At 39.9% G+C, this 24488-nt stretch overlaps 1 protein-coding gene across 1 annotated transcript in view; it reads left to right on the plus strand.

Moving 5' to 3' along the window:
• The window catches only part of TENM2 (teneurin transmembrane protein 2), a 544540-nt gene that overhangs the window by 358521 nt on the left and 161531 nt on the right, over positions 1-24488 (plus strand). The window contains exon 6 of the mRNA XM_067304576.1: positions 13486-13724. Coding sequence (XP_067160677.1) covers positions 13486-13724 — 239 coding nt within the window. The remainder of the gene's footprint in view (positions 1-13485; positions 13725-24488) is intronic.

Here is a 24488-nt window from a genome sequence, read left to right on the forward strand (position 1 = left end):
TTCTGAGGTGTGAAACACTGTTACCTGCTGTTTCTGTGTAGAGTATCTGCCACTATTTGGGACTTAATTTTGGCATCCTGGATTTGGTATTTATTATTAAGAACTGCAAGATATAAAAATGGTAGCTCTACTCAGCCTGGACCAACTGTCGCTGTGTAGTTCATTGCCCAAGATGAGAACAGATACTGTTAATTCTAATCTAAAGTAAGTCTCTACTCTTACTTGACAATCTGTTTTCATATAAAGTTGTTCTTGAATGCAACAGTATCTGAAATATGTCAGTTCTCACGTTTTAAGGTTGTGTCATTTTACCAAACACTCGATAGGCAGGGAATTCTTTGGGATATTTGCAAAATGAATATTGTAATATTGGCATCCCCAAGAAACGGAACTTATTTACCTTGGTATTTTTATTTTACTTTCTGATTTTGTGCTTACTGATCCCTTGTCAGTAGAAGCTAGTCAATTCAATTACAGACTTTAGATCATCTTCTTTTCTATTTTTCGTCATAAAATCTCGGGCAATACATATGTGTTCAAGCTGATGGCAAAAGGTTACTTTGCATAAGCTATTATTTTTGGAGGCTGCAGAATACCCAGCCGTTACTTCAAGGTTTTCTGTAAGTTTTGCGTAGCCAAACATTAAGATAATATAAAACATCCTCACAGAATTGTATTCCAAGACTATTCCAAAGCTGCTTCGGGATTGATTTTTCTTCTTTTCTGAAATTACATACCTGACAGGACTTGGTGACAAGTTTCATCACAAGAGTATTAACCCAGAAGATGATGATCTTGTTCTTTTTCTGGTTTTCAGCAAGTTTTACTAAAATTGATGCCTGCAGAAACGTTGGAGACTTTGAGAATTAGCCTGTAATTCTTTTACCTTTTCTAAAACTGGTATTTCCTCTAAATTCATATCACAAGCCACAAAAATGAATGAGGCCTTTTTGATAACTTTTTAGTTCAGCCTTTATTTTATAGCTTCGCCTTGATGTGACACACTGATCCCACTTGCACTGCCTCTTCATACGGCACTACGCTTTAATTTTTTTCTTGTTGTCAGCTTATTAATCTCAATAGCAGAGCTGCTCAGCAGGCAAAGTTACTGCTGACAGCACCTGCTTTTATCAGGAAAGGTAGTTTTACAACTTTTATTTTTCACTTTTCAGTTACCTTCAGTAGGTTCTTCTCCCAAGTGAAAGTAATACACAAGTGGTCACGTTACTGATTGTGAAACAAAAAGTTGATACCGGAGCTATCTGAAGGGAACGCTTTATGTCGGCACTACAAAATTCAGATCACAATTTAGATTCCAGACATCTCCTTATCTAACAGTACCAAGCACTGAAATCACTGAATAATACAGCGTGTAACTGCATACTGGTGTTTCCTGGTAGGAATGATTTTCCATTCCTTCTTTCCTTTCCAGTCTTAGGTTGTTCAGGCTAAATCCCCAGACTGTGCAGGAGACAGCAGTTTTTCCAAATGCATCCTTTCTTCCTGGCTCTTGTTTCGGTATTGATTGGGGAGGGGGGAATAATCACATTTGTTTTAATTCCTTTTGATGTGAAGTAAGTTTGTTTTTAAATGAAAACACAAAATATGTTGATGAAATACTCCATTTTTAATAAATTTTTAGGCTACAAACTAAATAAATTTAAAGTAACTATATGCAAAGCTTGCAGGTGTCCTTTCTTATTACTACAGCATTGTGCTTGGAAGGATGAATGTGATATGTCAGACCAGATATATTTATACGTGTAAATATATAAAAATAAATCAGGAAATTAGCAATGGCTGTGATGGGAGTGTTTAAGAGACCGTGCTGGGGCAGGGGTGCTGGGGGGAGCCCGGCACAGGCTGCGCTTCGCCGCCCGGCAGCCCTGCGGGGCCGGAGCCGCTGCTGGTCGCAGGGTCCCTCGGCAGCCCCGGCCGCGGCAGGCGACAGCGGGGCCGGGTCCCTCCGGGCAGCCCAGTCCCGAACGAGTGGAGACGGGAGCCGGAGGTGCGGCTGCACCGCGTGGCCAAGAGTCCCGTGCAGGAGATGAGGCGCCTCCTCCTGAAAAGAAGAGGGAATGATTTTGTCTGCCTTGGGTGCTGCGCATCTTATTTTGGGACCAGGCCTTGCTCGGGTTTCAGCAGACATCCTTTTGGCTTATTCTGCAGGCTTATTCTGGTTCCGGCAAATAGCTCGCCTGCTTTTTCCACAGGATTATTTTAGTTTCCCAAGCAGCCATCTTTCCTGCCTGCTCTACATCTTTTCTTGCAGATCTTGCTGCTTGCACTTTTTTTTTTTTTTTTTTAATATACCCTCTTCAGACAACTATACCACCAGTCTCCATTTACCCCTTTGCGGTTCTGTATTTTTTATGTAATTACTCTTAGCTGTATTGCAGTAGCTTGCTGCTGTTAGTAGAGTTGCAATATTACAGACTGTTTATACACTGCTGCTAGTTATACTGTTTTAGTGTGCTTACGTCTGGCTCAAGGCAAACAACTATTGATTATATCTTAGTCTGCTGTTTCTTTATGGGCACAACAAGTCTCTGGTTTGGCTACATAGTTGTTATTTTTTCTTTGAAATAAGGGTCTATAATGGAAGGGCTGAATTATCTTTAAAGAGGTACAAATGCATCACCATAACATGCCGTGATGCCCCTTTTATGGTTCATTTCTGCAGTACTTAGCTGCTTTACCTTTCAGCTCGGAGCTGCCGTTTAATGCTCTTTAACTTTTATTGTCCTCCTGCAGTCTGTTTCAAACCGTCTCCTCCTCCTCCTCCTCCTCCCCAGAGTGCTGGCTTCCACATTCTCCAGTTTAGAGGTGTTCCTTCATTGCTTCTTTGATCCTTGCTTTTTGTGAGGATGAGTGATGGGAACGCAGCCGCTGAGCGTGCGGGTGCAGGGCCCGTTGTTTGCAGGCGGCGAGAGAGGGAGCGTTGCGCTGTGAGGGCTGAAAGGCGGTGGGGGATCCTCTGCGAGGGAGCTGCGCCTTTGCAAGCAGAGTCTACATCGCTCGCGGCACCGCCAGTCGTCTCTGCTGCGGGAACCGCGCGCGGGGCTATCTGCGGGTGCCAGTCAGAAGTGTAATGACTCGTGAAAGAGGATAACTCATCATCTAGAAACTCAGCGTTTCTAATTTTTCGTGGATAGATGTTTGTCTGAGATTGCCTAATGGACTAATGCTGGTTTTTGTACTCTGTGTTGATATGAATTTAGTTGGTACCTTTACAATTAATAACACTGAATTCGGAGGGGGGGGGAAGTAAATAAAATTAGTCTCATTCTTCATTACTTAAAATATTTTTAAGCACAATCTTATAGTTGTTAAGATAAGTTTTGTGTGTATGTTAACTCATTTTTGTTTAGAGTTTCTTTGAGCTTGCTCACAAAGCTTTGTTACTAGGCTTTAATGAAGAATATTACATACTAGCATTTCTCCTGCATTTCAGGGGAAAGGAGGATGGTGACTGTTCCGATGATTACAAAATTCACATTTTCTTAGAAGATCTTGTGGGTTGTAGTATAAGGGTAATGGTCCAAATTTGGGATCATCTGAGCAAAACTCACTTCAAAAATTGAGTGATCTCTTAAAATCAACTTTTAACAAAATCATGTTGTTGTTCAAAATATTAGCTTGCTCCTGGGGTTCAGTCCAGATTTCTTACTTTGCGAGTCTAATTCCAGCAGTGTCTCTAGGGGTGAGCCTGAGGAGAGGAAACTAGGACAAACAGAGATGGCAGACTAACGGATGGAGTAGCAACATGAGCTACATGCTCCAGTTTGCACCAGTGCAGTACAGGAACATGCCGTCATGGAGCATCATAGCAGCAAAACATCTGGCTCAGCGCTCGTGTGGCTGCAGCCTCCCAGGCAGGGAGGGGGTGGATGCAGACCGTAGTGCCTATGCACAGCCTAGAGCTGTCGTTGCCAAAGAGCCAACAGAGTACGTGAAGTTTTAGTACATGGGTTTTAGTACTGAGATACTATTTTTTAAGAGAAGGAAATTCAGTATCTGAAACTTTGTTAATACTGAATTCGGATGTTGTACCACATTAGAATGTCAAGATCAGCTGCTTCCGAACCGAATATGTAAAATTGGAGTGTCTGGATATATAGAAACTCCAAGTTAAAGCTGCTCTCGGCAATAGTCTCAATATTTTGATATCTTTATACATGATGCAAAATGTTCTGGAACAGACTAGTGAAACAAAATTTTCCTTCCCTTTGTTAATGGAAATTCCTAGGATATGTTGGGCATAGCAAACAGCAGAATACTGCTTCAAACAGTGGAATAACTTCTCACTCTAATTCTGCTTTGTCTTACGTGGTCTTCTCTTACCAGCTATTTAAACTGTGAGACTGCAGGCTATAGCTATATATGCTATAGCAGCTTGAGGGCAAGAGCAAGAACTGACTCCTTTGTTCCCTTGTTTTCCTGGGCAGCAATTAAAGAACAGTTCCTGCACATGAAGGTTGCAGGAAGGGTCACATAAGTGGGATCTGCACAGGTAGATTCTCGATCTGTCTAAAAGCAAAAGCATTTTGAAGAGTCAAGTAAAGCACAGCCGGAAGCATCCCCAGGGACTTCATGCACATTTTGGCCATGTACTTGGAGGAATTCCAGAAACACTGTAGAAAGGTCACTTTTAGCAGACTACCGTAGTGCTGTTTTCCTAACAAATGTAAACTCTGATGAGAGAGGAAAAAGAGGGTGGAAGAAAACAGTACAAAAGCAGGATAATATAGTGATGGTTCTGAAAATCAATCTAGATGTACTCCTACTCACTTATACATACGCTCAGAGTTTTTACAGATTGCAAATAGTTGCATGTTTTCATTATTTTGTTGATTTACATTTTTAAGTTTTGAGTTGTGAAGAATGAGCAGGCAATGTGACTGACTGGGTTTAGGGTGTTACTTTTTATTAAAAATTTTTTTTAACTCAACTGATGTAATTTAGGTTTTTATTTTTGTTACATTTATATGTAGACTGATCGCAAAATTATTTTAGAGACTTGAATTTATTATTATACAATTCTATTACTTGTAGAATTGAAATAGCTTATTAATTTAGCCCAGTTGCTAGTGTTTTTTCTTTACTTTCACTTAAGCAAGTAGTTGAATTAAGAGAAAGTGAAGAGCTTACATGTGTGCCTTTTATTAAAGAAGTGTTTTGAAATTTAGTTCATTAATTGATGTAGAGAGCTAAAAATTAAAGGACCTTTTGAAATGCAAACTACAGTTGTCTTTATCATTGTTACAGGAATAACAAATGTAGGCATTATTGGGTTTCATCATTGTCACTGCACTATGCAACATAGTACTTCGGACTTTACAGCAAGCCTTCCCACTGCAAAAGGCAAAGGTCCTCTAGTCTGAGCTTATTCAGAGCTGCCTAAAACTGTTCAATAGCTGCATTGCTGAGCCTGCTCCTGTTTAATGTAAGTGCATGTGCAGAGTAACTGGTTCTTTGCATTCACATCTGTAGCTATTCCTGTTATTTTTTTAACAGGCATTAACTAGCAGTGCTCCCTGGAGAATAAACAGTTATGCCGTTTTTAAGAACTTTACTGTGCAACAACTTGTCAGCTTGGCTTAAGTGAAGATTCATCTGACACAAACTAGCAAAAACTGTTAACGCCTGCTTATGAGTCAGATTGTCCAAGGATCTTTAGTTGGGCTCAAAGAGACTCTGGAAGAAGGATATGCTTAACTTTAAAGTGTAAAGCAATTATTTATTGGTTAACACCTGCGAAAGCTAGCTAGGATTTAAGCTGATGAGCTAAGCGATAGTGTGTTCACCACCCGGAGCGTGAGGCACCCGGAAGGTCTCTCCTGGCCCGGCGTCCCTGGTGTTGCTGAGTTGTCACGCGCCACCAGCTCCGTCACGCTGACGATTCGACCGTGCAGCCTTATTAGCCTCCCTGTTTTTCCCTTTCAGATTTTGTGCCTTTCCATGTTGGTGTTCTCCCTTGGGAATTCTCGAGCAACTAATGATCCCTAGCTCAACAATCCTTCCTCTTTCCATATTTTTATTCCAAGTCTGTAGACTTTCTCATGGCTCTTTGTCACAACTCGGCCGCTCTCAGCGGCTGGGCCGCGGTTGTGTCGTCCGGCCAGGGGCGGTGGAAGGCGGCAGCTTACCGCAGGGATTAGGGACAGAGAGGACTACCAACGCTTGTCCAGCAGTACCTCGCTTAGCACCTCCCAGACCAAACGCAGGTTGTTCTGCACAAAGGGATCCACTCAGGAGAGTGCAGAGCTAATGCGCCTGGGGAACGATACAGATGCTTCACCTTTTTTTTTTTTTTTTTTTTTTTTAATCTACTCTGTTTTCAATTGCAGCTTTGTGAACGTTGCTTCTTCATTTTTGTTTAATAATATGACAGATTAGGCTGCCGAAAGGCTGGCACCTGCCTCTGGTACAACGCACTACCTTGCTGTCAGGCAGCTTTCAATTACTGCGCTTCTGCGTGTCCGACTGTCTTTGTGAAGAGTTTCAAGACGGCAGTGACAAGCTAGTCTGGCGCTTAAGGCAACATGCGTGACACGCTGCCGTAACGTTTGCATTTTTTCAAAACTTTACCTCGGGAGCTGAGGAGCCCAGCATTTAAGGAATCGGGAGCCTCTCGGGGGCTGGGGCGCTGGTGGCAGAGCCTCGGTGCAAGCCAGGGCGCTGCTGCGGGCTTCCAGGCTCCTGCTGCAGCGGTAGGTGCCACTCCGCTTTTGGTGTGTCCTTTCTGAATTATCCTTTCCGTGCCTAAAGGAGTTTTCTTAGTTCCTGGACTGTGCACAGTTGGGTACAAATTGATTGTCTGCAGCAAGCTGAGAAACGTCCTGAAATCGCGTGCTCTCATGAGGACTGCCCTCTGTCTGTTTACAACGTGTGTTTGAGTGCGAGGGTGCCTGTATGTGCACTGATTTAGAATGGCTGATTCATTTACAGAAGCATATAGTTTTATTTTAGTAGAATTTAAATAGCTCTCCATTAATCAGTTTAAACTCCAGTTTTGACACGACTGGGACAATTAAGTTCTTGTAAGTATAAAATATAAACACGTGCGTATAGATAATATTTTAGAAACTTGGGTTTTTTATGTTTAACCCATTTGGAGAGTACCAAAGTCCCTGGGCTCTAGAGAATAAGAGGGGTAGAGACTTCCCTTCAGTTTTAAAGGTGTCTACTCCCTTTTTTCAGAGCTCAGTCTGCAGACCACATCTCAAGATGTGTTACTCCTGAAAATCTGACTATAAAGTTAGGTAGGGCCGTGCTCACCCAGTTGGAGATAAAATTTGTTCTTTCCCCTTACCAGGGCCCACTAAAATACCATGTGAACAGCAGCTGGTGGACGCACGTTAGAGGATGTGATTGAAGTTTAAGCATCTTTCTTCTGTTTTACAGCATGTCCGCTAAGAGCTCTGGGTAGTTTTAGCTGTGATTAGCAGAGGGTCTGAGTGAGGCCTATAGTTGGAGGTAATGTCTTCTACTGGAACAGCAAGTGTGATTGAAAGAAGCAGGAAAACCTCTGGGGCAGTGAACACAACAGAAGCGTGGGTCTGAGGGAAGGCTTCACATAGTACGCGTGGAAATGATTTTGAAAAAGAGAAGCTGTTTTACATTTATAGCAGTTCACTTTGATCATCTTGAAAGTATGAGGCATGTTGTAGGGCAAAACCAGCTCTCATGCACATCAGCCAGTTTGGACTTCCTCTTCTGACATTAGTTCAGTGGCTTTGGATATGAGGTAGTATATCTGAGAACGTAACTTGTTCCTTGGGAAATGCGAGCTTGAATTTTCTTTCAGTGTTTGATGTGGACAAATAGACAAAGGTATTCCTTTAGATAATTAATAATTGTATTAATAAATGTATAATTCACAGTTGATCATGACTATTTATGTAAAAATACTGATCAGTTAAGTTAGATAAATCAACTCAACCAATCTCAATAAAACCTTTATCTAAATCTAAAAGGTATTTCTTTAAAGAGGCTTACCATAAAAAGTGGCTGCCACTGGAAAATTTGGAGCAAGTTTGGAGTGAGATTAACCAATCTTTCTTCCTCCTACATTGTTTTTTTTCCTCTATTGATCATTAATGCACTTCTGTTATTGAGGACTTGTCATACTTATAAACCCAGATTTAGAGTTTTCTGTGATCAACCTCCAAAAATACTACACCCTGCTGCATGCCACAGAGACCAAGAGAACAGTAAACTCCCACATCAGAAGAAGCCCTTAGATGGGTAAAGTTGGCTGATAATCCTGCATATTCTGCCAGAACCTGGCAGCAAGAACATGATATTAAATCCCATTTGGGGAAAGACTGAGAGAGACTTAAGCAGGTAACCAAGTCTTGCATCAATCAACTACTCAGAGTTCATTCTCAGCATGAAAGGCATAAGAATAGTTCATAGTTCTCTTTAATCTTGTTTTCTTTTTCTGTGAAAATTAGAAAACTGACATGAAATTTCACTGTCTGAATTTGGCAGCCACTTTGAGGCTTCTATTGACATAAAATGAATCATAGCCACCCTTTTGGAGAAGGACTTGGAGGACTACAGAAGATATTTTTTCAGTGAGAGCCAGCATGTTATGCTCCATATTTCATTATGTTTTTTCCTCTATGAGTAAATGTCACCTAAAATTAGAGACAGATATGGTTTTACCACAGCTTAAGGATCATTTGTAAGAGCTAGCACCAATAAAGGGAGCTGATAACTACTCTCTTTGTGTCTGTTTTGTTTAACTAATTACTATTAAAATTTAAGCATTACAGGTCTCTGTATTTCATTTTTCATACAGAATGCATTTAGGATAGTATGAGGAAGGAAGGAAGCAGTTTCTTTTAGAAAGTATCTTGTTCTTCCTTTCTGTTACAGTTTTTCATCACAAAAATGATTTATTTATTTTTTTTCCCTCAACTGATTCTTGCAGTGTGCTGCCATGATAATCTGGCCAGAAAGGAGAAAAAAAAAATTGTTTTCTCAAAGAATATGGAAGTTAGTACAGTCTTTGTCAGACCACTATTTCCTGAACACCAGAGGTCCTATTGGCCTGTGGGGAAAATAAATGCTATATAAAACTCTGAATTAATAGCAATAAAAAAAAATACAGCTTGTTTCATTTACCATTAGTCTGCAGAACTATGGACAAATGTCCCCTTGCAAGCTCTGCTTTCACAGGCGTCACCTTTCTCCTGGCACCAGGGAGGGATGTGGCGAAGCAGTGCCCGTTCTGATGAGGTCACTGTTTGCGATCCTGCGTGTCGACAGCAGATGCTGTTTCGACCAAAGGAGGTTACTGCCCTTTACAGCCCATGAAGCTGCAGAGCAGTAAAAGAAAAGAGCATTGCATAAGGCAGTTACAATATTAACTTTTTTTCTGGGAGCAGCATGCAAAATATTTCTATAGCTTTTGCGGACACTTAATCATTGTACACTGACAGTCATACTTTGTTGTTTTCCAGTATAAGAATGTCTTCACAATGCACAAAATATTAGAGAGACTCAGGCTAAGACTTAGTAACTTTACTCCCATGTTTTTCAAATGTAAATTTAGTCCCAATCTAAATACATAAATCTCAAATCAGTCTAAATCTTACTATTGAGTCCCAATCTAAATCTAATTATGAGATGCAGAATGTGTTTTTCTTTATAATGCTTGATAGGTGAATAGGTAACACATCAAATAAATTATTTATTTAATTCTAATATGGACTCTATTTGAAGTTAAGTGCATGGGTATAAATCAGATCATTTCTTTTAATAAGCAGTCAGTGTGCAGTATCTCACAGTCTTACCGCTGTGAGACTGTAATTAATATAGATAAATGCTTGCATTCTCTCTGTGCAGCTCGGGTCCACAGACAATTGGTTGTGGCAGAGCATGTCAAATCCCACACAGAAATCTAGCTATGGATCATTGGTTTTAGGGATAGGGTTGAGACAAGTCAATTTATTTCCATTTGAAGCTGAATCTGGACTTAAAACTCTGGAGGTTCCAAGCATTTTGTCCATTATGTTCTCAGTCTTACTAGTGTCCTCTACTAGTACTTCTGCTAATCTAGTCTCCAATTTCCGAACAGAAGGCCAGGTTTCCAAAATGGCTTGGTGAGTATTTAGCGTATCTTTAGTTAAATGATTTTCTATAACTTCTGAAGACCTAATTACTGTACTTGACATGGCACAGTATCTTCTGATGGTTGCCATTTTGTCAGAAGTCCTTCTGCAGAGTCGATAAGCTTTCAGCTTTAAAATACATGGGTAGGACTTGCATGTGTGACAAAATTCAGCGTTTTTCCAACAATATTTTTTCTCTCTTTTGCCTTGGGAATGACACAATTCCATGTGTCATTTCAGTCAGCCTTTTTTGCTTCTGTGAAGTTGTAAGCAGTGTTAGCAATATAAGAGAGGTCATGTTTGCATGTGTAAGTATTTTGGTTTCCTTTATATACTTCATATATCTCAAAGTGAATCACAGTGGAAGTCTTATTTTTTTTCTTCTTCTTCCACATGAAACAGGATGTGATTGACATGTTCCATTGAAACATTTTGAGATACTCATTAATTCAGTTTTAATGGGAACAGAGCTCTGTTATATATCTGAGTTTACTTTAACAATGCTTTATATTAAAACTTTTATTGGTACTGAAGCTGCCTTCTCGTCTACAGAGGACATAAAATTTGTGGGTTAAAAACCTTAACGTTTCAGACAAAGTGCTAAGGACTGCAATTTTCGGTTTCGTTCTATAAAACCTGCTTTTGGGCTGAGAAGAAGAGCCATAAGAGCTGTTTGCTGTAGACCCTTAAGCCCCAGGCTGAAAGGGCTGCCAAGGCCATGAGGATTTATGGGGAGAAGCAGGGCCGGGGCTGAGGCAGGCACAGACCTGGCGTGGATGTGAGAAGTGAGCCTGCGTTAGACCTCTCTGCATCACATCCACCTCACCAGCTCGCTCTCCTCCTTCTGTCCTTCCGTCCATCCGTGTGCTCCAGGTCACTTCAATTCCTAGGTGCTCTGCTCGGCACTAGAGAGCAAGCTGCAAGGGCTAAAACTGGGGGGTGCTAACAAGTGTTAATCAGATGTTAATCAGGCAACGGGAACAGAAATGTCAATAGATCTAGCGTCACACAAGCAGCCTGATACCCCTGTCTCTTCCCCAATAGCTATTTTAATTGAATTGTTGCAGTGTCAAAATAAGGGATTCTTAATGTTAGTTAATGGAGTTGGTTAATGACTGCATAAAAAAGCAGATTTTCAGAGACCGTTTCAAATGTGAATGTTTAATCATAGAACGGGGAAGCCTAGCCAGCCTTCCTTTTACTGACTGTCTGCAAAGCCTATGCAATTTATTATGCTCTGGGTTTTATTTCAAAACAAATGCTCTAATACTGTTTGAAATCAATTCCAGTGTTCTGTATTGTAAGTATACAGTAAGCTGTATGCTTAGAAGTATGCACGTGCCTGATGATGGGGTGGAAAACATACATAGGAAATGCATTTCAATTGCAAACTTTCAAATCATTGTTGTAATAACAGTGACTAAAATTGATTTTAAAGTTCTAACAGGTGATTTGAGAGCAACCTACTTGATTCTGATGGTCTGAAGAAGAACATTTAACATTTTTACACCTGAAATAAGACTTTTTTTTTTTTTTACTGTAATTTTGATTTTACAGGTTACTGAGTATCTTCAGTCTCATTGATTTGAGGGAGCACTCATTATTTTTCAGAACGATGAAGTGTTAGCGTCTGGAATGGATCTTGAAAGGTCTCCATTTCAAAGCAACAGCAGCTTTGTCCAAACTATTCCCAATATCTACTTCTTAGCATCTCCAGTACTAGAGAGTGCACAATATTCAGATTGTCTGATACTTAAATATCTATACAGTTCAAGATTTTTTTCCACTGATTTCTAAACAAAATTTTTCTTGCTGAAACTTGGGTCCACTACTATTAGTCCCATCCAAAATGGACATGGAGGACATTTCTCCCCTTCCCCCTCTTCCTGCTTTTCCCTCTTTCTCCTTCCTTCCTCTTTCTCCTTCCTTCCCCTTTCCCCTTTCCTCCTTCTTTTTCACAGTATGACAGTTTTTACTTGTGTTCAGTTTGGTGTCTGCTGCAACCTCCACATGATTTTTTCAGAAATGATGCCTAGCCAGTTTTTCCTTCTGGTATCTCTGCAGCTGATTATTCCCCTACTTTGCACTATCTTTTGAGACGTGTGTTCTATTTTAATACCATTATTAGCATTTTTTCAGAATTGCTCCCATGTATTCCTTTCTCTGGTTGATTTCAGGTACGGATTTATTAACTGTCTTCCTATTCCATTGACCATTAATGAAATGACAATTAATGAAAATATTGCTCAGTGCTGTACTGTGCTGCACCATTCTTTCTATTTGACAGTGAACCATTTCTGTTTGAACGATTGATGCATTGATTTTGATTCAGTCTTGTTGATCCAGAGTATTAAAGCCGGCCCTCTTGACGACGGCTGCCTTTATTCTGTGCTTCTCTTTTCGTGATTTACTAGGAACGTGCTTGTAGCCAGTTCTTCCTGACCGCGAGGAGTTGATCTAGAGGTGCCAGTCTTCTAGTTTGCTTTCTCCGTTTTCTGTATCCAAATGTTGGCAACATTTTATGAGAATTTGTTGGATACTATGTGTTCTCCCTTTTTCCTCACAAGTGTCTGGGCAGTCCTCTTTTTCTGCTGAGTCCTGTGCTTTGGATGATTTAGTTGGTCAAATCAAACCTGAATATCATTTTTTAAAAAATGGTTAATTCTAATTCTGGCAAAAATCTCTCTCTTACAGTACTAAAGTGCTTCTCAGCATGTTTTTTTCCTGGCAGCTTTTGCCAAGGGTATTAATGAGACTAGCAGATTTTTTGATCTTAGAGTATTTGTTGGGTAGTAGATCCCACAGAGAAATCATCTAAACCTGTAAGCTCAGAAAGGATGCTTTCTAGTAAAATTAAGAGTTCTAATAAACTAATAAACATACAGGTATTTTATATTGTAATTAGTTGCTTTATCCTAATCAAGTACAGACAAATAGGCACTGATAGTCACATCACTTCTGAATCTGAGCTCTGTTACTGGGCTGCTCCCACTTCGTACAGGTGCCATCTCAACAGGTGTGAAAAGTCACTTAACTGGTCATACTGGTGTTTTAGCTAATATCTGAACAAGTTGTATCAAATTACAGAAAGGTTTGAAAGGATATCCTGACAAAATTAAAACTTTTTTTTTTTTTTTAATAGATATACTTTACCGGTTTAGTGACAGTGTTAAGCTCTGGTGGCAAAAAAAATTTGAGAGTTTTCAGCTCCTTATTTCTTCATACAGAACTCTTTTTCTTTTTGTTGAGTTTAAGACATTACAGCAGCTGGGGAGGAACAAGAATAAGATATATTCTCATCTCTCTCCTATTCTCACAGGACTTCCCATTTTCAGCGATGTTTCATTTTTTTGTTTTACAGGCATTTCTTGTTCAAGACATCTTCTGGAACTACTCCACTCTTCAGTAGTTCTTCCCCCGGTTACCCGTTGACCTCAGGAACAGTTTACACTCCACCTCCCAGACTGTTACCTAGAAATACTTTCTCCAGAAATGCGTTCAAGCTGAAAAAGCCCTCCAAGTATTGTAGCTGGAAATGTGCTGCTTTATCTGCAATTGCTGCTGCAGTCCTGCTTGCCATCCTCCTGGCTTATTTCATAGGTAAGGCTGTTTTCTCTGTCTAATCACATTGTATTTGTTTAGGCTATGTCAGCAAATCGAGACTCAGCAGGTAAAAGGATGGTTTAGTTCTTTTTCAAGCCTTTGTGTTCTTAGTGTGTAAAAAAGATTATTATTCTTTATACTGGTTGAAGAGAAAAAGAAATTTTCAAGTCCTGCTCACTGGCATAGTAGAAGTGAGAGCAAGAGAGGGATTCAGATTCTCAAGTGTATAGTGTTAACTTCAGGTGTCAGATATGCATATCTCGCACTTGCTTCATCCAAATAGAGGTTGATATAATGATGATTTTTAGGATATACTACTGTATGTTTTAAAAATATTTGAAAAAATGTGATAGGTAGTGGACTAATATGTATAATGGAAGTTACTTGGATTGAATTCAGATATTACTATGGCTTTTTGCATTTAGAGAAAAACAAATTCATTTTGATTAACAAGTAAATATCTGTTTGCATGCCTAAATTGCTATTGGTGTTAAATCTGAATAGCGGCTGTCCCATTTTGTGTGCTAGTTTCCATGTTCCACACATCCTCAGTATTCTGTAGGCACAAATATAGAAAGAAAATTAAATTTTGCACTTATTTCCTATAATCAATATATTAATAATGACCACATTATACTTAATTAATATTATTAATAATGACCATGTTATAATTTCTTCTGTGGTCTTTTGAGAATTTTTTTAACATGCTGCTGTTCTTTTGTCTTTCCTAGTTTAATTTGTTCTGATTTTTTTCCCCTGATATCCCCTTTGTTGTCTGGTGTTCTGGAGCTTTTTCTAAGTGTCTGCACAAATTAGCTGTGCATTTTGTACCTTTTACAGAGCCCTCAACAGCACATAGATGATAATGACAGCCTGCACAACCTCTCTAGCTTCCCTGAGTAAATTGCAGCATTACAGTAGCTTGTCCATATCTTGTGTTAATACTTGCCAGACATGTTATGTTTGGTTTTTATTTCATCTCTGAAACTATTTGTGCTGATATTAATATGTTACTACTGTAGTCAGCAAGGCTCATACATAGGGCTAGAAAGCCCTGAAAAGATGCACTGAATTTTCTCCCTGTTAGGAATCTGCTTGGATGATATCTGCCACTTCATCCAGTCTGGTAGCTGACAGGCTGGGAGAGAGGAATATCCTGCAGAATTAAAGAAAAGCAAAACAGCAGAGGGTGGATTAGCATTTGCATCACCAGAAAGCTACCACTGCCTGTTCTTTTGAGGATTGTCAGGGATTCAAACTTATGAGCAAAGACTTTGTGTGGACAGGGTGGGATTGACTGTGCGGGAGATGGATATGTTGCAAGCCAGAGGTCCAGATAGGGCTGCGTCTCTCCATTTCAAGAGAATGATTTTTTTGTTCCCGTAAAATGTGACTCTACAGGATAGACACTGCCTTCTAAGGAAACCTCATTCTTTGCATTAATGAGCTTCCATGTATGATTAATATATAACAGGAGTAAGAGAGAGCTGAGTAGCTGCTTTATTGCTGCTGTCTCTTTAGGCCAGCACAGTTCAGACCCCTGCGTGCCAGCACACTGGGTATTACAAAGATAACCAACCTACAGTTCTTCTGTAGAAAACCTCAGACTAACACAGGCTTAGTTTGACAGATAAATAAAAAGATTGGAAAGCACATGATTTATTGGATTTGACAGTTACCATACAATAGCTCCCTATTTGAGTACTTATGCACATGGGAAGCTATACATTGCAAGTGAATATTTTAATCATGTACATAACTTTGAAATGATGGATTATGAAATATATTTTTCCTTGGCATATATGTTACTCTAAGCTAAAGCAAAGCTTTGCAGCATGGTTATACATGCTTTATACAGTTTCATAGCATTTTTTCTTTCTTACTGTTTATGAGAAGACATTCTATAAGGCAATGCTTTGTCCTTTAATAATTGACAATTGATCTATCACTTCAAGTAATGATATAGGAGAGCAGTTTTGACAAGTTTTGGAGGTCGTCTTTGCTGACTAGAGAGTGATGAACACATAGGAGTTGGCTAGTGAACAGGAGAAAGCAGGTTTTAGAAAGCAAATGTTGGTTCAAGGATTAAATAATGAGACCTGACAAGCTTCATGCCATACAAAGTAAAGAAAAAGTACTTTGAAAAGTAGCTGTCAAAACCAGAAAATAGATACAGTTAATCCTATGAATAGATTTGATGGATCCACTGTGATCATAACTTAAAGGGATGGAAATAGAAAAGAAAGAAAACTAAAAAGAAGTTGCATGGCCGCAGGCACGTAGGAAGAACAGAAGGGTAAAAGGGGTGTGCTTCAGTGAGGCCATTCGTTAACCTGATTCCCTCACTCAGCAAAAACTTGTACGGTTCATTCCGCAGGGTGGAGGGCAGCAGAAGAGCGTTAGCCATAAACTAATCCGCCCGCCCCACCGCTGGGACTCTGCTCCCCTCCCGTGCTACGTCACCTAAGGTGCTCGATAGGGCACTAAAGGTGCTAAGTCATCTCCTCGCTGTAAAAGGCCTTGCGAAGTCGCCGGCAGGGCCGCCCCGCGCGTGCCGTGCCTCGCTGGGGGCGAAACGCCCCTGTGCGGGGCAGGGAGCTGTGGGCGCAGCCCCCCACCCCGCCGGGCGGGCTCCCGGCCCCCGAACCTCAGCCTGCCAGCAGGAGACGCGCCGGGGTCCAAAACAGACCGCTCGAGAAATGTTCAGAGCAGACCGAAACCCCAGCTCAGTCCAAATCGTTGAGGCAGTGGGAGAGTGAGAGCTGTTAATCCAAGCAGGGGAGCTGGAAGCCTTAGGATGAAGAAAGATGTTGTTTAAGTTCCCCCAAGATAGGCAGGATGAACTGCAGTGCTCCATATTGCAGTAATTCCTCCGATGTATTTTACTGTCAGTGCTTCAAGAATGGGTGCATTTTTTAAGGCGCTGATAATGTTTTTCTGCCATGCAAGTCCACACAGAACAATTTCTTGCTCTCCACCATTGCAGAGGTTATGTTACCAGGGTTACATATGTTAAAAGTAATAGTTACAGAAAAAATCATCAAAATTGGTGGCAAATGGTTTGCTATTAGGTTTGTCCATGCTCTATGATCTGTGAAGATCTTATAACAATGCCAGTGAGGACTATTGTAGAACTAAATGAAAAATGCAATGCTGGCAAGTATGAAGTAAATTGTACTGAAGGACTACTTCAAAGTTCTCATAGACTTTAGAGGTTCGAAATGAATTGTCCTATTATAAAAGAGATGTGGGAATCGAAACAGTTCATTGAAAATATGCTATGTACAGGTTCAAATACATGGCTTTCAGAGGACTGACAGAGATTATGGATGGCATGAAAGGATTTCTAAACAGGGGAGATTTAAAAAGACAAAGAAAGAATGTCATAACAGAGGTAAAGAAGAGAATAAATATTAAAAAGAAAATGATTTAGGCATTCCTATTGACTTTATGATACTACAGGAAAAAGAATGAATGAAACGAAATGACAGTACATTTAAAGCTATAAAAAATAAATATGCAGTGCATAAATAACCTGTGGAACTTTTTGCCACACTGCGTAATTGATGTTATTTAAAGATATTACTGAGATTAAAAAAAGAAGTTAAACATTTGTGAAAATAGTGACAATATGTCTTGTTACAAAGGAACTTCTTTCTTCTTCTGTAAGATACATGCAGATTCATACTTTAGATCGTAAAATGCCACCTAACTGTGGCAAGTTACGTAGACTCTCCCTTTATAGGCCTGTCCGTACCATCTTTATCTACCCTGAGGTTTCCTAAGTCTTCCTCTGGAACTTATCCTGACTGATATCTGGGACAAATTCCTGCGGTCTGCCGTGCACTGACCTACACTGACCTGTATGGCAGTGTCTCTGTGTACGTGCAAATATGCTTAGTTTCCTATGCTTACGGTTTACTGCCTTGGACATGCAGTTCTATACCTAAATTCCATTTCCCTGGAGGAGTTTCTGCAGAAACTCCTACACGCATCATTTTCACCAGGTTGAAAATAAAGCAAGACAAGCAGTTTCTTTTTCTTTTCTTTTTTTTTTTTTTTGGTAAAGGAAAAGATAGAGGCAAAAATCTTTGAGATAGTTTCTGTGAAAAAGAGCATTTTAAGATGTTGCTGTGGCTGAATGTGTTATATTTTAATGGCAGAAAATATGAGAAATTTACTTCAGTTAACTTTTTACTTAGATTATACACAAAACGTGACCTGTTTAGCTAACCCAGGATTATCACTTCTCTGTTTCTTCAGTAGGACTGACATAAATGAAATTTATAGCATAACTTTGTAATATTTCACAACATCGTGGCAAATTTCAGCATGCAGTATGTAAATAAAATAGTACTACAATGCTGTCTGCGACGCACGGCATTTCCCAAACTCAGGAGTTATTCCCATTATCCTGGGTGACACTTGAAGAATGCAGAACCAGCCATTCAAATTAGGACATCCTGAAGATATTGGACTGGTTGTAAAACCCAGTTACAAGAAAGTAATTTATAATGTGTCAGAAGAAAAGCATATACCGCACATACTGTCTTTGTTAGAGTGTTCACTTCAGAAGTGAGGGGAGTGATGAAAGCATTTGTCATGTTAAATTAGTTTTTAGTTCTTTAGATTCATGCCAAACTTGAGGGGAAAAATACAAATAAGAAGAAAGAAGAAAAGGCAAAAGAAAGTCTCCCTGTCTCTTTCACTAAAGGTTCCTGCCTAACATAAGATACCATATTTTTACGAGAGCCTCTAAACTGCTATGACTTCTGACAGTCTAGCTTTGAGCTTAGAAGAACATCTGGCCATCAAAGTGTCAGCATGTTAAAAAGTGGTGATTTTGACTACTTACACTTTCCTTTGAAAACAATAGAACTATTATTTTCTGTGGAAGCTAAAAGCTTCAGTGGGTTTAAAGTTGCTCCTCTTGAAAATGGTATGTTGAGACTCACTGATAGCTTTGAGAGTGCTGGTGCTATTTTATCTACTACTATCATGTGAAAGAGCTAGGACTTAGAAGCTGAAAGAAAGAAATTAGGAGAGCAGCACACTTGCATTACATCTTTAGTGTATACACTGCATAGGAAAAATAATATCACTCATTCTATTCTTTAGTGTTATTTGGTCTTAAAGACACATGAGGTTTAAAATAAACTTCAGTTTTCTGCATAAACTTAAAATACTGCATTCCCTTCTGTGCTATGTGAAATGAATCTCATTATTTGAAAAGCTGATTTGCCAAAGGCTGTGGCAGTTAATTAAGCAAATAAAATTTCTTTTTTTTATTCCCCTATGTATTGAAATTTACAGCCCCAAAATAGTGGTGCACAGAGCAGACATTTTGGTAAATTTCTTGCTCTGAGAAAGCATCATAGCAGGTGGTTTGTGGCTATAATAGCAGGCAAATAAGTGTTTAATGTGTTCTGTTACCTTTCCCATATCCACAAAAGTATTCATTTGTTTCTGTGACAGTCAAATAATAAAGGTTGTGGGGTTCTGATAAAATAAGCCCTGGACGCAGAAGTCTCATCTTCGCTCTACTCTGTACAAAACAGGTATATGCACCAGTTTTCATAAACATGTAGTCTTTAGCTGTCAACTTGAGTTATTTTCTTCCCACAAATCAGTAAGATATTAATGTATGTGCTTGTGTGAAGTTTCATGTTCATTCACATTTATAATTTTTGCTGTTAAAAAATAGAATGCTCAAACTGTAAAGTACTTTAGTAAAGAGTCTAGAGCATTGCAAATGACACAGCCCCCAGAAACGCTGACATATAACCAGCTAATGTTTGTTAGACTGGCTACCATTTTTGCCATTCACATGAAGAGTATTTTTTAATTTAGATGACTTTAATGATGATGTAAGGCTGGTAGTCTTTTTGACTCTGATTCCATAGATCGGGATTCATTAATACAGTTCACACAAGTGGTTGCTTTATACATCACTTTATTTATTTTCTCTGCCTTTGATTTGTTTTTGACAAATGGCAACCTACATTTCATTTGATTTCTTGTTGTGTTTGTTGTTTTTTACTTGTAGGGTCAGATAACCACTCATTTGTCTTATCCAGACTTCACTGAAATCAAATATGCTAGACATTTTGGAAACCAGGACTGAAAAAAGGGAAAATCATGCAAAGTTGGAACCTCTGAGAGGCAGAGGGCATCTGGCTGCCAGTCACCACTATCAGATTTCACTTGAAATCAATGCAAACTGAGGGATCTGCATTTTGCAAGATTAATTCTTCATTAGAGAAGGTTCTGTTCTTAAATTTGCGTTGAAAGTAAGTGTCAGCTAAGGGGCAATAATCAAAAGCAGGAAAGCAACATCCATGTGCATGAATCTGCATCTGTTGGGATGCTGGCATGTACTCATATCTTCTAAGAGCGGTCATCTGTTTGCCTGCTCTTCACTGCATTTGTCAGGGATGGGACGTGTCCACCAGAGCACACCTCAAAGGCTCCGTGAAGACAGAGTTCAAAGAGATCCCATTTTCACACATTGAAAATAAGGGAGAGTCTTGGCCAAGTGATAATACAAAATTCCCTTCTCAGACTCCCCATTCTCAGCCCCTGTCCCCCTTTTTCCCATTCTGTCTCCAGGCCTTATTTATTTATTTATTTATTTTATTTGCATTAATATTTCTCTGGAAGTTAATAGTACAAACCTGTGAATGGTTACTGTTTTCTTGTAGTGCACCACTCATGGTGCTTAAGCTCCCTGCTTTCTGAGTAGCAGAGACGTGTCTGTGTCGTGGTGCAGGTGCTGTTGGGGTTATGCCTGTCGCGCGTGCAGAGGGTCTCGCTGACTGGTACCAGTCACTCTGAGAAAGAGCAGTAGCTTTGTAAGCTTGTCTGAGGGCACCACGGGGAAGAGAGCCGTTGAGCCTTTCAAGGATACCCAGCCAGACAAGTATACTCTGAATCCTTGGCAAGAAACTGGGGACCAAAAGCTTGTTTTATTTTGTGTATTGTGGGGGTTTGGGCTTTTGGGGGTGTTCTTGTTTGTTTTTTAATGCACGAGTGCAGAACACAGTCTAGGATAATTCTCAGGAAATCTTTTTCACAGATGCTGGTAGCACTCCCCAGAAGCTGTTAAAAGATACTGCTGGGGTAGTCAGCATAAAGTGCCCTCTTCACTCAGCGTGAAGCTGAGTGAAGTCGTGTAACTTAGTCGTGTTCCTCATTGTGGTAGTGCCTGGTGCTGCACTACCCAGGCGTGCGGTGTGTCACAAACTGAGCAGCCTGATGTAACAGCATAGCAATGGTTAACTTCGACATTTTTGAGAAATAGTGTTTGAATTTAGTAGTTTAATTAGTAGCAAAATTATTAGTTGTGCAGTACAGGTTTTGTCTTTTTCTACTCAAAGCTGCAAGAGTGGCTTCCTCAGCAGTGCCCGTTTTCTCAATTTGTAACAGTATTATTGCTGCCCATGCTGCGCTCCACATGCTCTGTAGTTCTCCTACCACCCACGCAGACAAGGCAACGTCCTGGGTATCATAACGGGTGTGAAACGGGGTCTGTTCTCACTTTCACCAGTGCAAATACTGAATACTCTAAAATGTGTTTAGCAGTCTAGGATTTCAGCCCGGAAGCACAGGTCTGGAGCCCCGTGGGAACAAAGCGCTGGCAGGGACGAGCGGAGGCAGAGCAAGTTTTGCGGGAAGTTGGGGTGGGGGGAGAGATGAAAAAGCTTTGAGACGATTTAGCGAGACATGCTTTATAACCTAGCCCAGCATACTGAAAAGAGACCATCTTTCAGGGGAAGGGTGATCATGTGGGGTACTGAAGGTTAAATTTTGCTAATATAATGCCTAGCCAGATATACCTATCAAATAAATCTGTGGTCGTTCTCTCTGAAAAGTGTTCAATATCAGTGTAAAAATGTCTCAGGTCTCCTGAGGGAAGCGTTGCTCTGCCAGATGCTATTTATAGAGATCACCAGTTGATCATTTATGGGTTCATTTATACTGATTATTTGTTGCTGTATTTCTTTGTTAAGAGGCACCGTTTGTATTGTTTTGCACTTCAGGACACTTACAGATTTTATTCATTGAGGTTAGAAGTACGTTTGCCTTTAAGAATATAACTTTATTTGCTGAATAGGGAAATGACAAATTGAAAGATGTGAAATGGATTTTGTAAGTGTGGCTAATGTAGCTCTGTAACATGATTCTGCAAGTCAAGCAAAACCACAAATAAAAATATTTAAGCTTACTAAAGAGACAAGAATATATTCAAGGAACTTGTGGGAAGACAAAATACAAAAATAGGAATTAAATGTAAATTGTGAAATAATAAGAGAGGGCAACAGCCTACAGATATTACGGAGTAAAAAAAAAATCAACATTGGGAAGAAAAATGACACATCACTCTATGAAATGACAAAAAACTGTATTCACTGTTTAATATAATGTGATGAAATTATCTCCTTTTGGTAATCTAAAAAACTGTTTAAGAAATAGTAAATGGGTTCCTTTCAGCTTTCAAACTCTGATTGTGTGTAGTCCTGCTGCATCATACTTTCATCTGACTGCTCATTTCACTCCTAAGATGCAAAAAAATCTCAGCGTTTTATATAGTCTGTATGTCCAGGAATAAAATCTTGGACTTTCAAAGGTCAGTAACTTTGAATACCTGGCACATCATATTCGTGTTATGTTGTGCCTTGTGAGTAATGCTTTGTACAACAGCCTTAATTGGCAGTTATAGTCAGGAAAAAAGCATCTTCCTTGACAAATCTATCTGATTCCTTCAACTAATTTTGCACTCAAGATTTAGGCTCATAGGACTGTAGGATAATCCAGGTTGGAAGGGACCTCTGGAGGTCCAACCTCCTGCTCAAAGCTGGGTCAGCTGTGAAGTCCAGTCTGGTCTTGAAAACCTCCAAGGATGGAGACTTCACAAGCTTCCTGGGCAATTTGTTCCACTGCCTGTCTCTCCTCTTGGAGAAAAAGTACTTCCTTATATCTGGTCTGAACCTCATTTCAGTCCATGCCCTGTCTCTCATCCCAGCTCCCTCAGCCTCTCCTCACACAACAAGTGCTCCAGCCCCCTGACCTTCTTGGTGGCCTCCACCGGACTCAGTCCAGTTTAGCAGTGTCTGTCCTGCATGTGGTTATTCTAGAAGCAGTCTAATGAGTGCTGAGCAGAGGGGGATACCTGCTTCCCCCCATCTCCTGGCTGTGCTCCTGCTCGTACAGCCCCAGATGCTGCTGGCCTCGGTTGCTGCCAGGGCAGCTGCTGGCTCCTGCCCAGCTTGCTGTGCCCCAGGAGGCCCAGGGCCTTTCCACAGAGCTGCCCCCAGCCAGTCAGCCCTTGGCTGTCTCACTGAAAAGGGTTATTCCTATTTCTAGTGATTTGAGGCAATTTTGCCTGAATTATGATGAGTGCCAAACTCTAACAAGATGTGTGCTCCTTTCACGGAATACGAGTGAATGTTTGTCTCCTAGAGCAGAATTTGACCATGATAGGTGTCTGAGACCTAAAGCCTATTTTCTTCAATAGACAAAGGGTGCGGGGAGGAGAGCCTCCTTTTTGACAGACACATACTTGTTTCCTTAGGGTTCAGGAAATTCTGTCCTAGTTCATTACTCATAATCATTTCTGGCATCAGAAGCTTGAATTAAAGGGCCAAAACATGAAAAATCATGTTTTGACTTATATGTTGAGTAGACTTGATAATTAGATGATAACTATGGAACCCCACTATGTGATTAATAATGTCTTTATCTTGACTATTACCAAATAATGAGTAGAAAAGGCAAGCGTTGGTATTAATATAGTTCCTGAATGGGAAAGGATTTCATTCTCTTATGTTGACCTTATAGAACCTTACCTAAAACTTTAAATATGCTCTGGGTGTGTTTGTTTGTTGTCTTCTTCTGACATGTCCAGATTTATCCTGCTATGTCACATTTAATTTTTAAAAGCTAATATACATAATGCATAACAGTTCTGCAGTTAATTTAATTTTAAGCTTTTTTTAATTTACTGGTTGGTTGATCAGCTGATTTCTTCGAACATTTTTCTTACTAAATACTTTCTGAGGAAAGTCATAGAATAGAAAATGTTTTAACATGCTAATGCCTGTGTGGTGGAATAGGTTCCCATTTTGCCTGATGAGAACACATACTCTGCTTCTGTGATACTTTTGTAGGAATTAACTTGGATTAGACAAGACTCTTTGAAAGGTCAGTTAGTCTGTTGTGTATATGCTCCCTGTACCAGTATGTTAATAGTTGTTTTGCTTATATCTCAGTTATTCAGTTATGTGTCCTCTATTATTTTTTGACTCGTATTTTGTATATTTGCAGCTTCTCCTTTCAATTTATTCATTCCCCCTGTCAGAGCCTTCCTTCTTTCTTTCTTTAAGGTGCAATAACCACATATAATTAAGGTAGTAATTAGAGGCTGGAGATTGTATGAGGAAGGCAGGAGATTGTCAGAGTGCCCTGGCTATGTCCACTTCAGCAAGAGGCAAGGCATGAGCTGCTGGTTCTTCATATCCCAGTCTGGCCAGGTAAACCAGCTATAGCACAGTGTTGTACCAACAGGAAGGGCAAAGCCAGCCTGCTACTATCAAAGGTTTGGTAACCTTTCTATAATGATTTTGTGTAACACTGTGGTCAGAAGAACAAACTACAGAATTTCAATTGTAAATCAGGAACTTTGAGGTATAGCTATCACTCCTAACTAGAACATTGTTAAACCTTTCTGTAAGTCTAGGGGAACTGGTTTGATCAAAGGCATGT

The sequence above is a fragment of the Apteryx mantelli genome, chromosome 14 (genome assembly GCF_036417845.1).
Source record: "Apteryx mantelli isolate bAptMan1 chromosome 14, bAptMan1.hap1, whole genome shotgun sequence".
Taxonomy (NCBI): Eukaryota; Metazoa; Chordata; class Aves; order Apterygiformes; family Apterygidae; genus Apteryx; species Apteryx mantelli.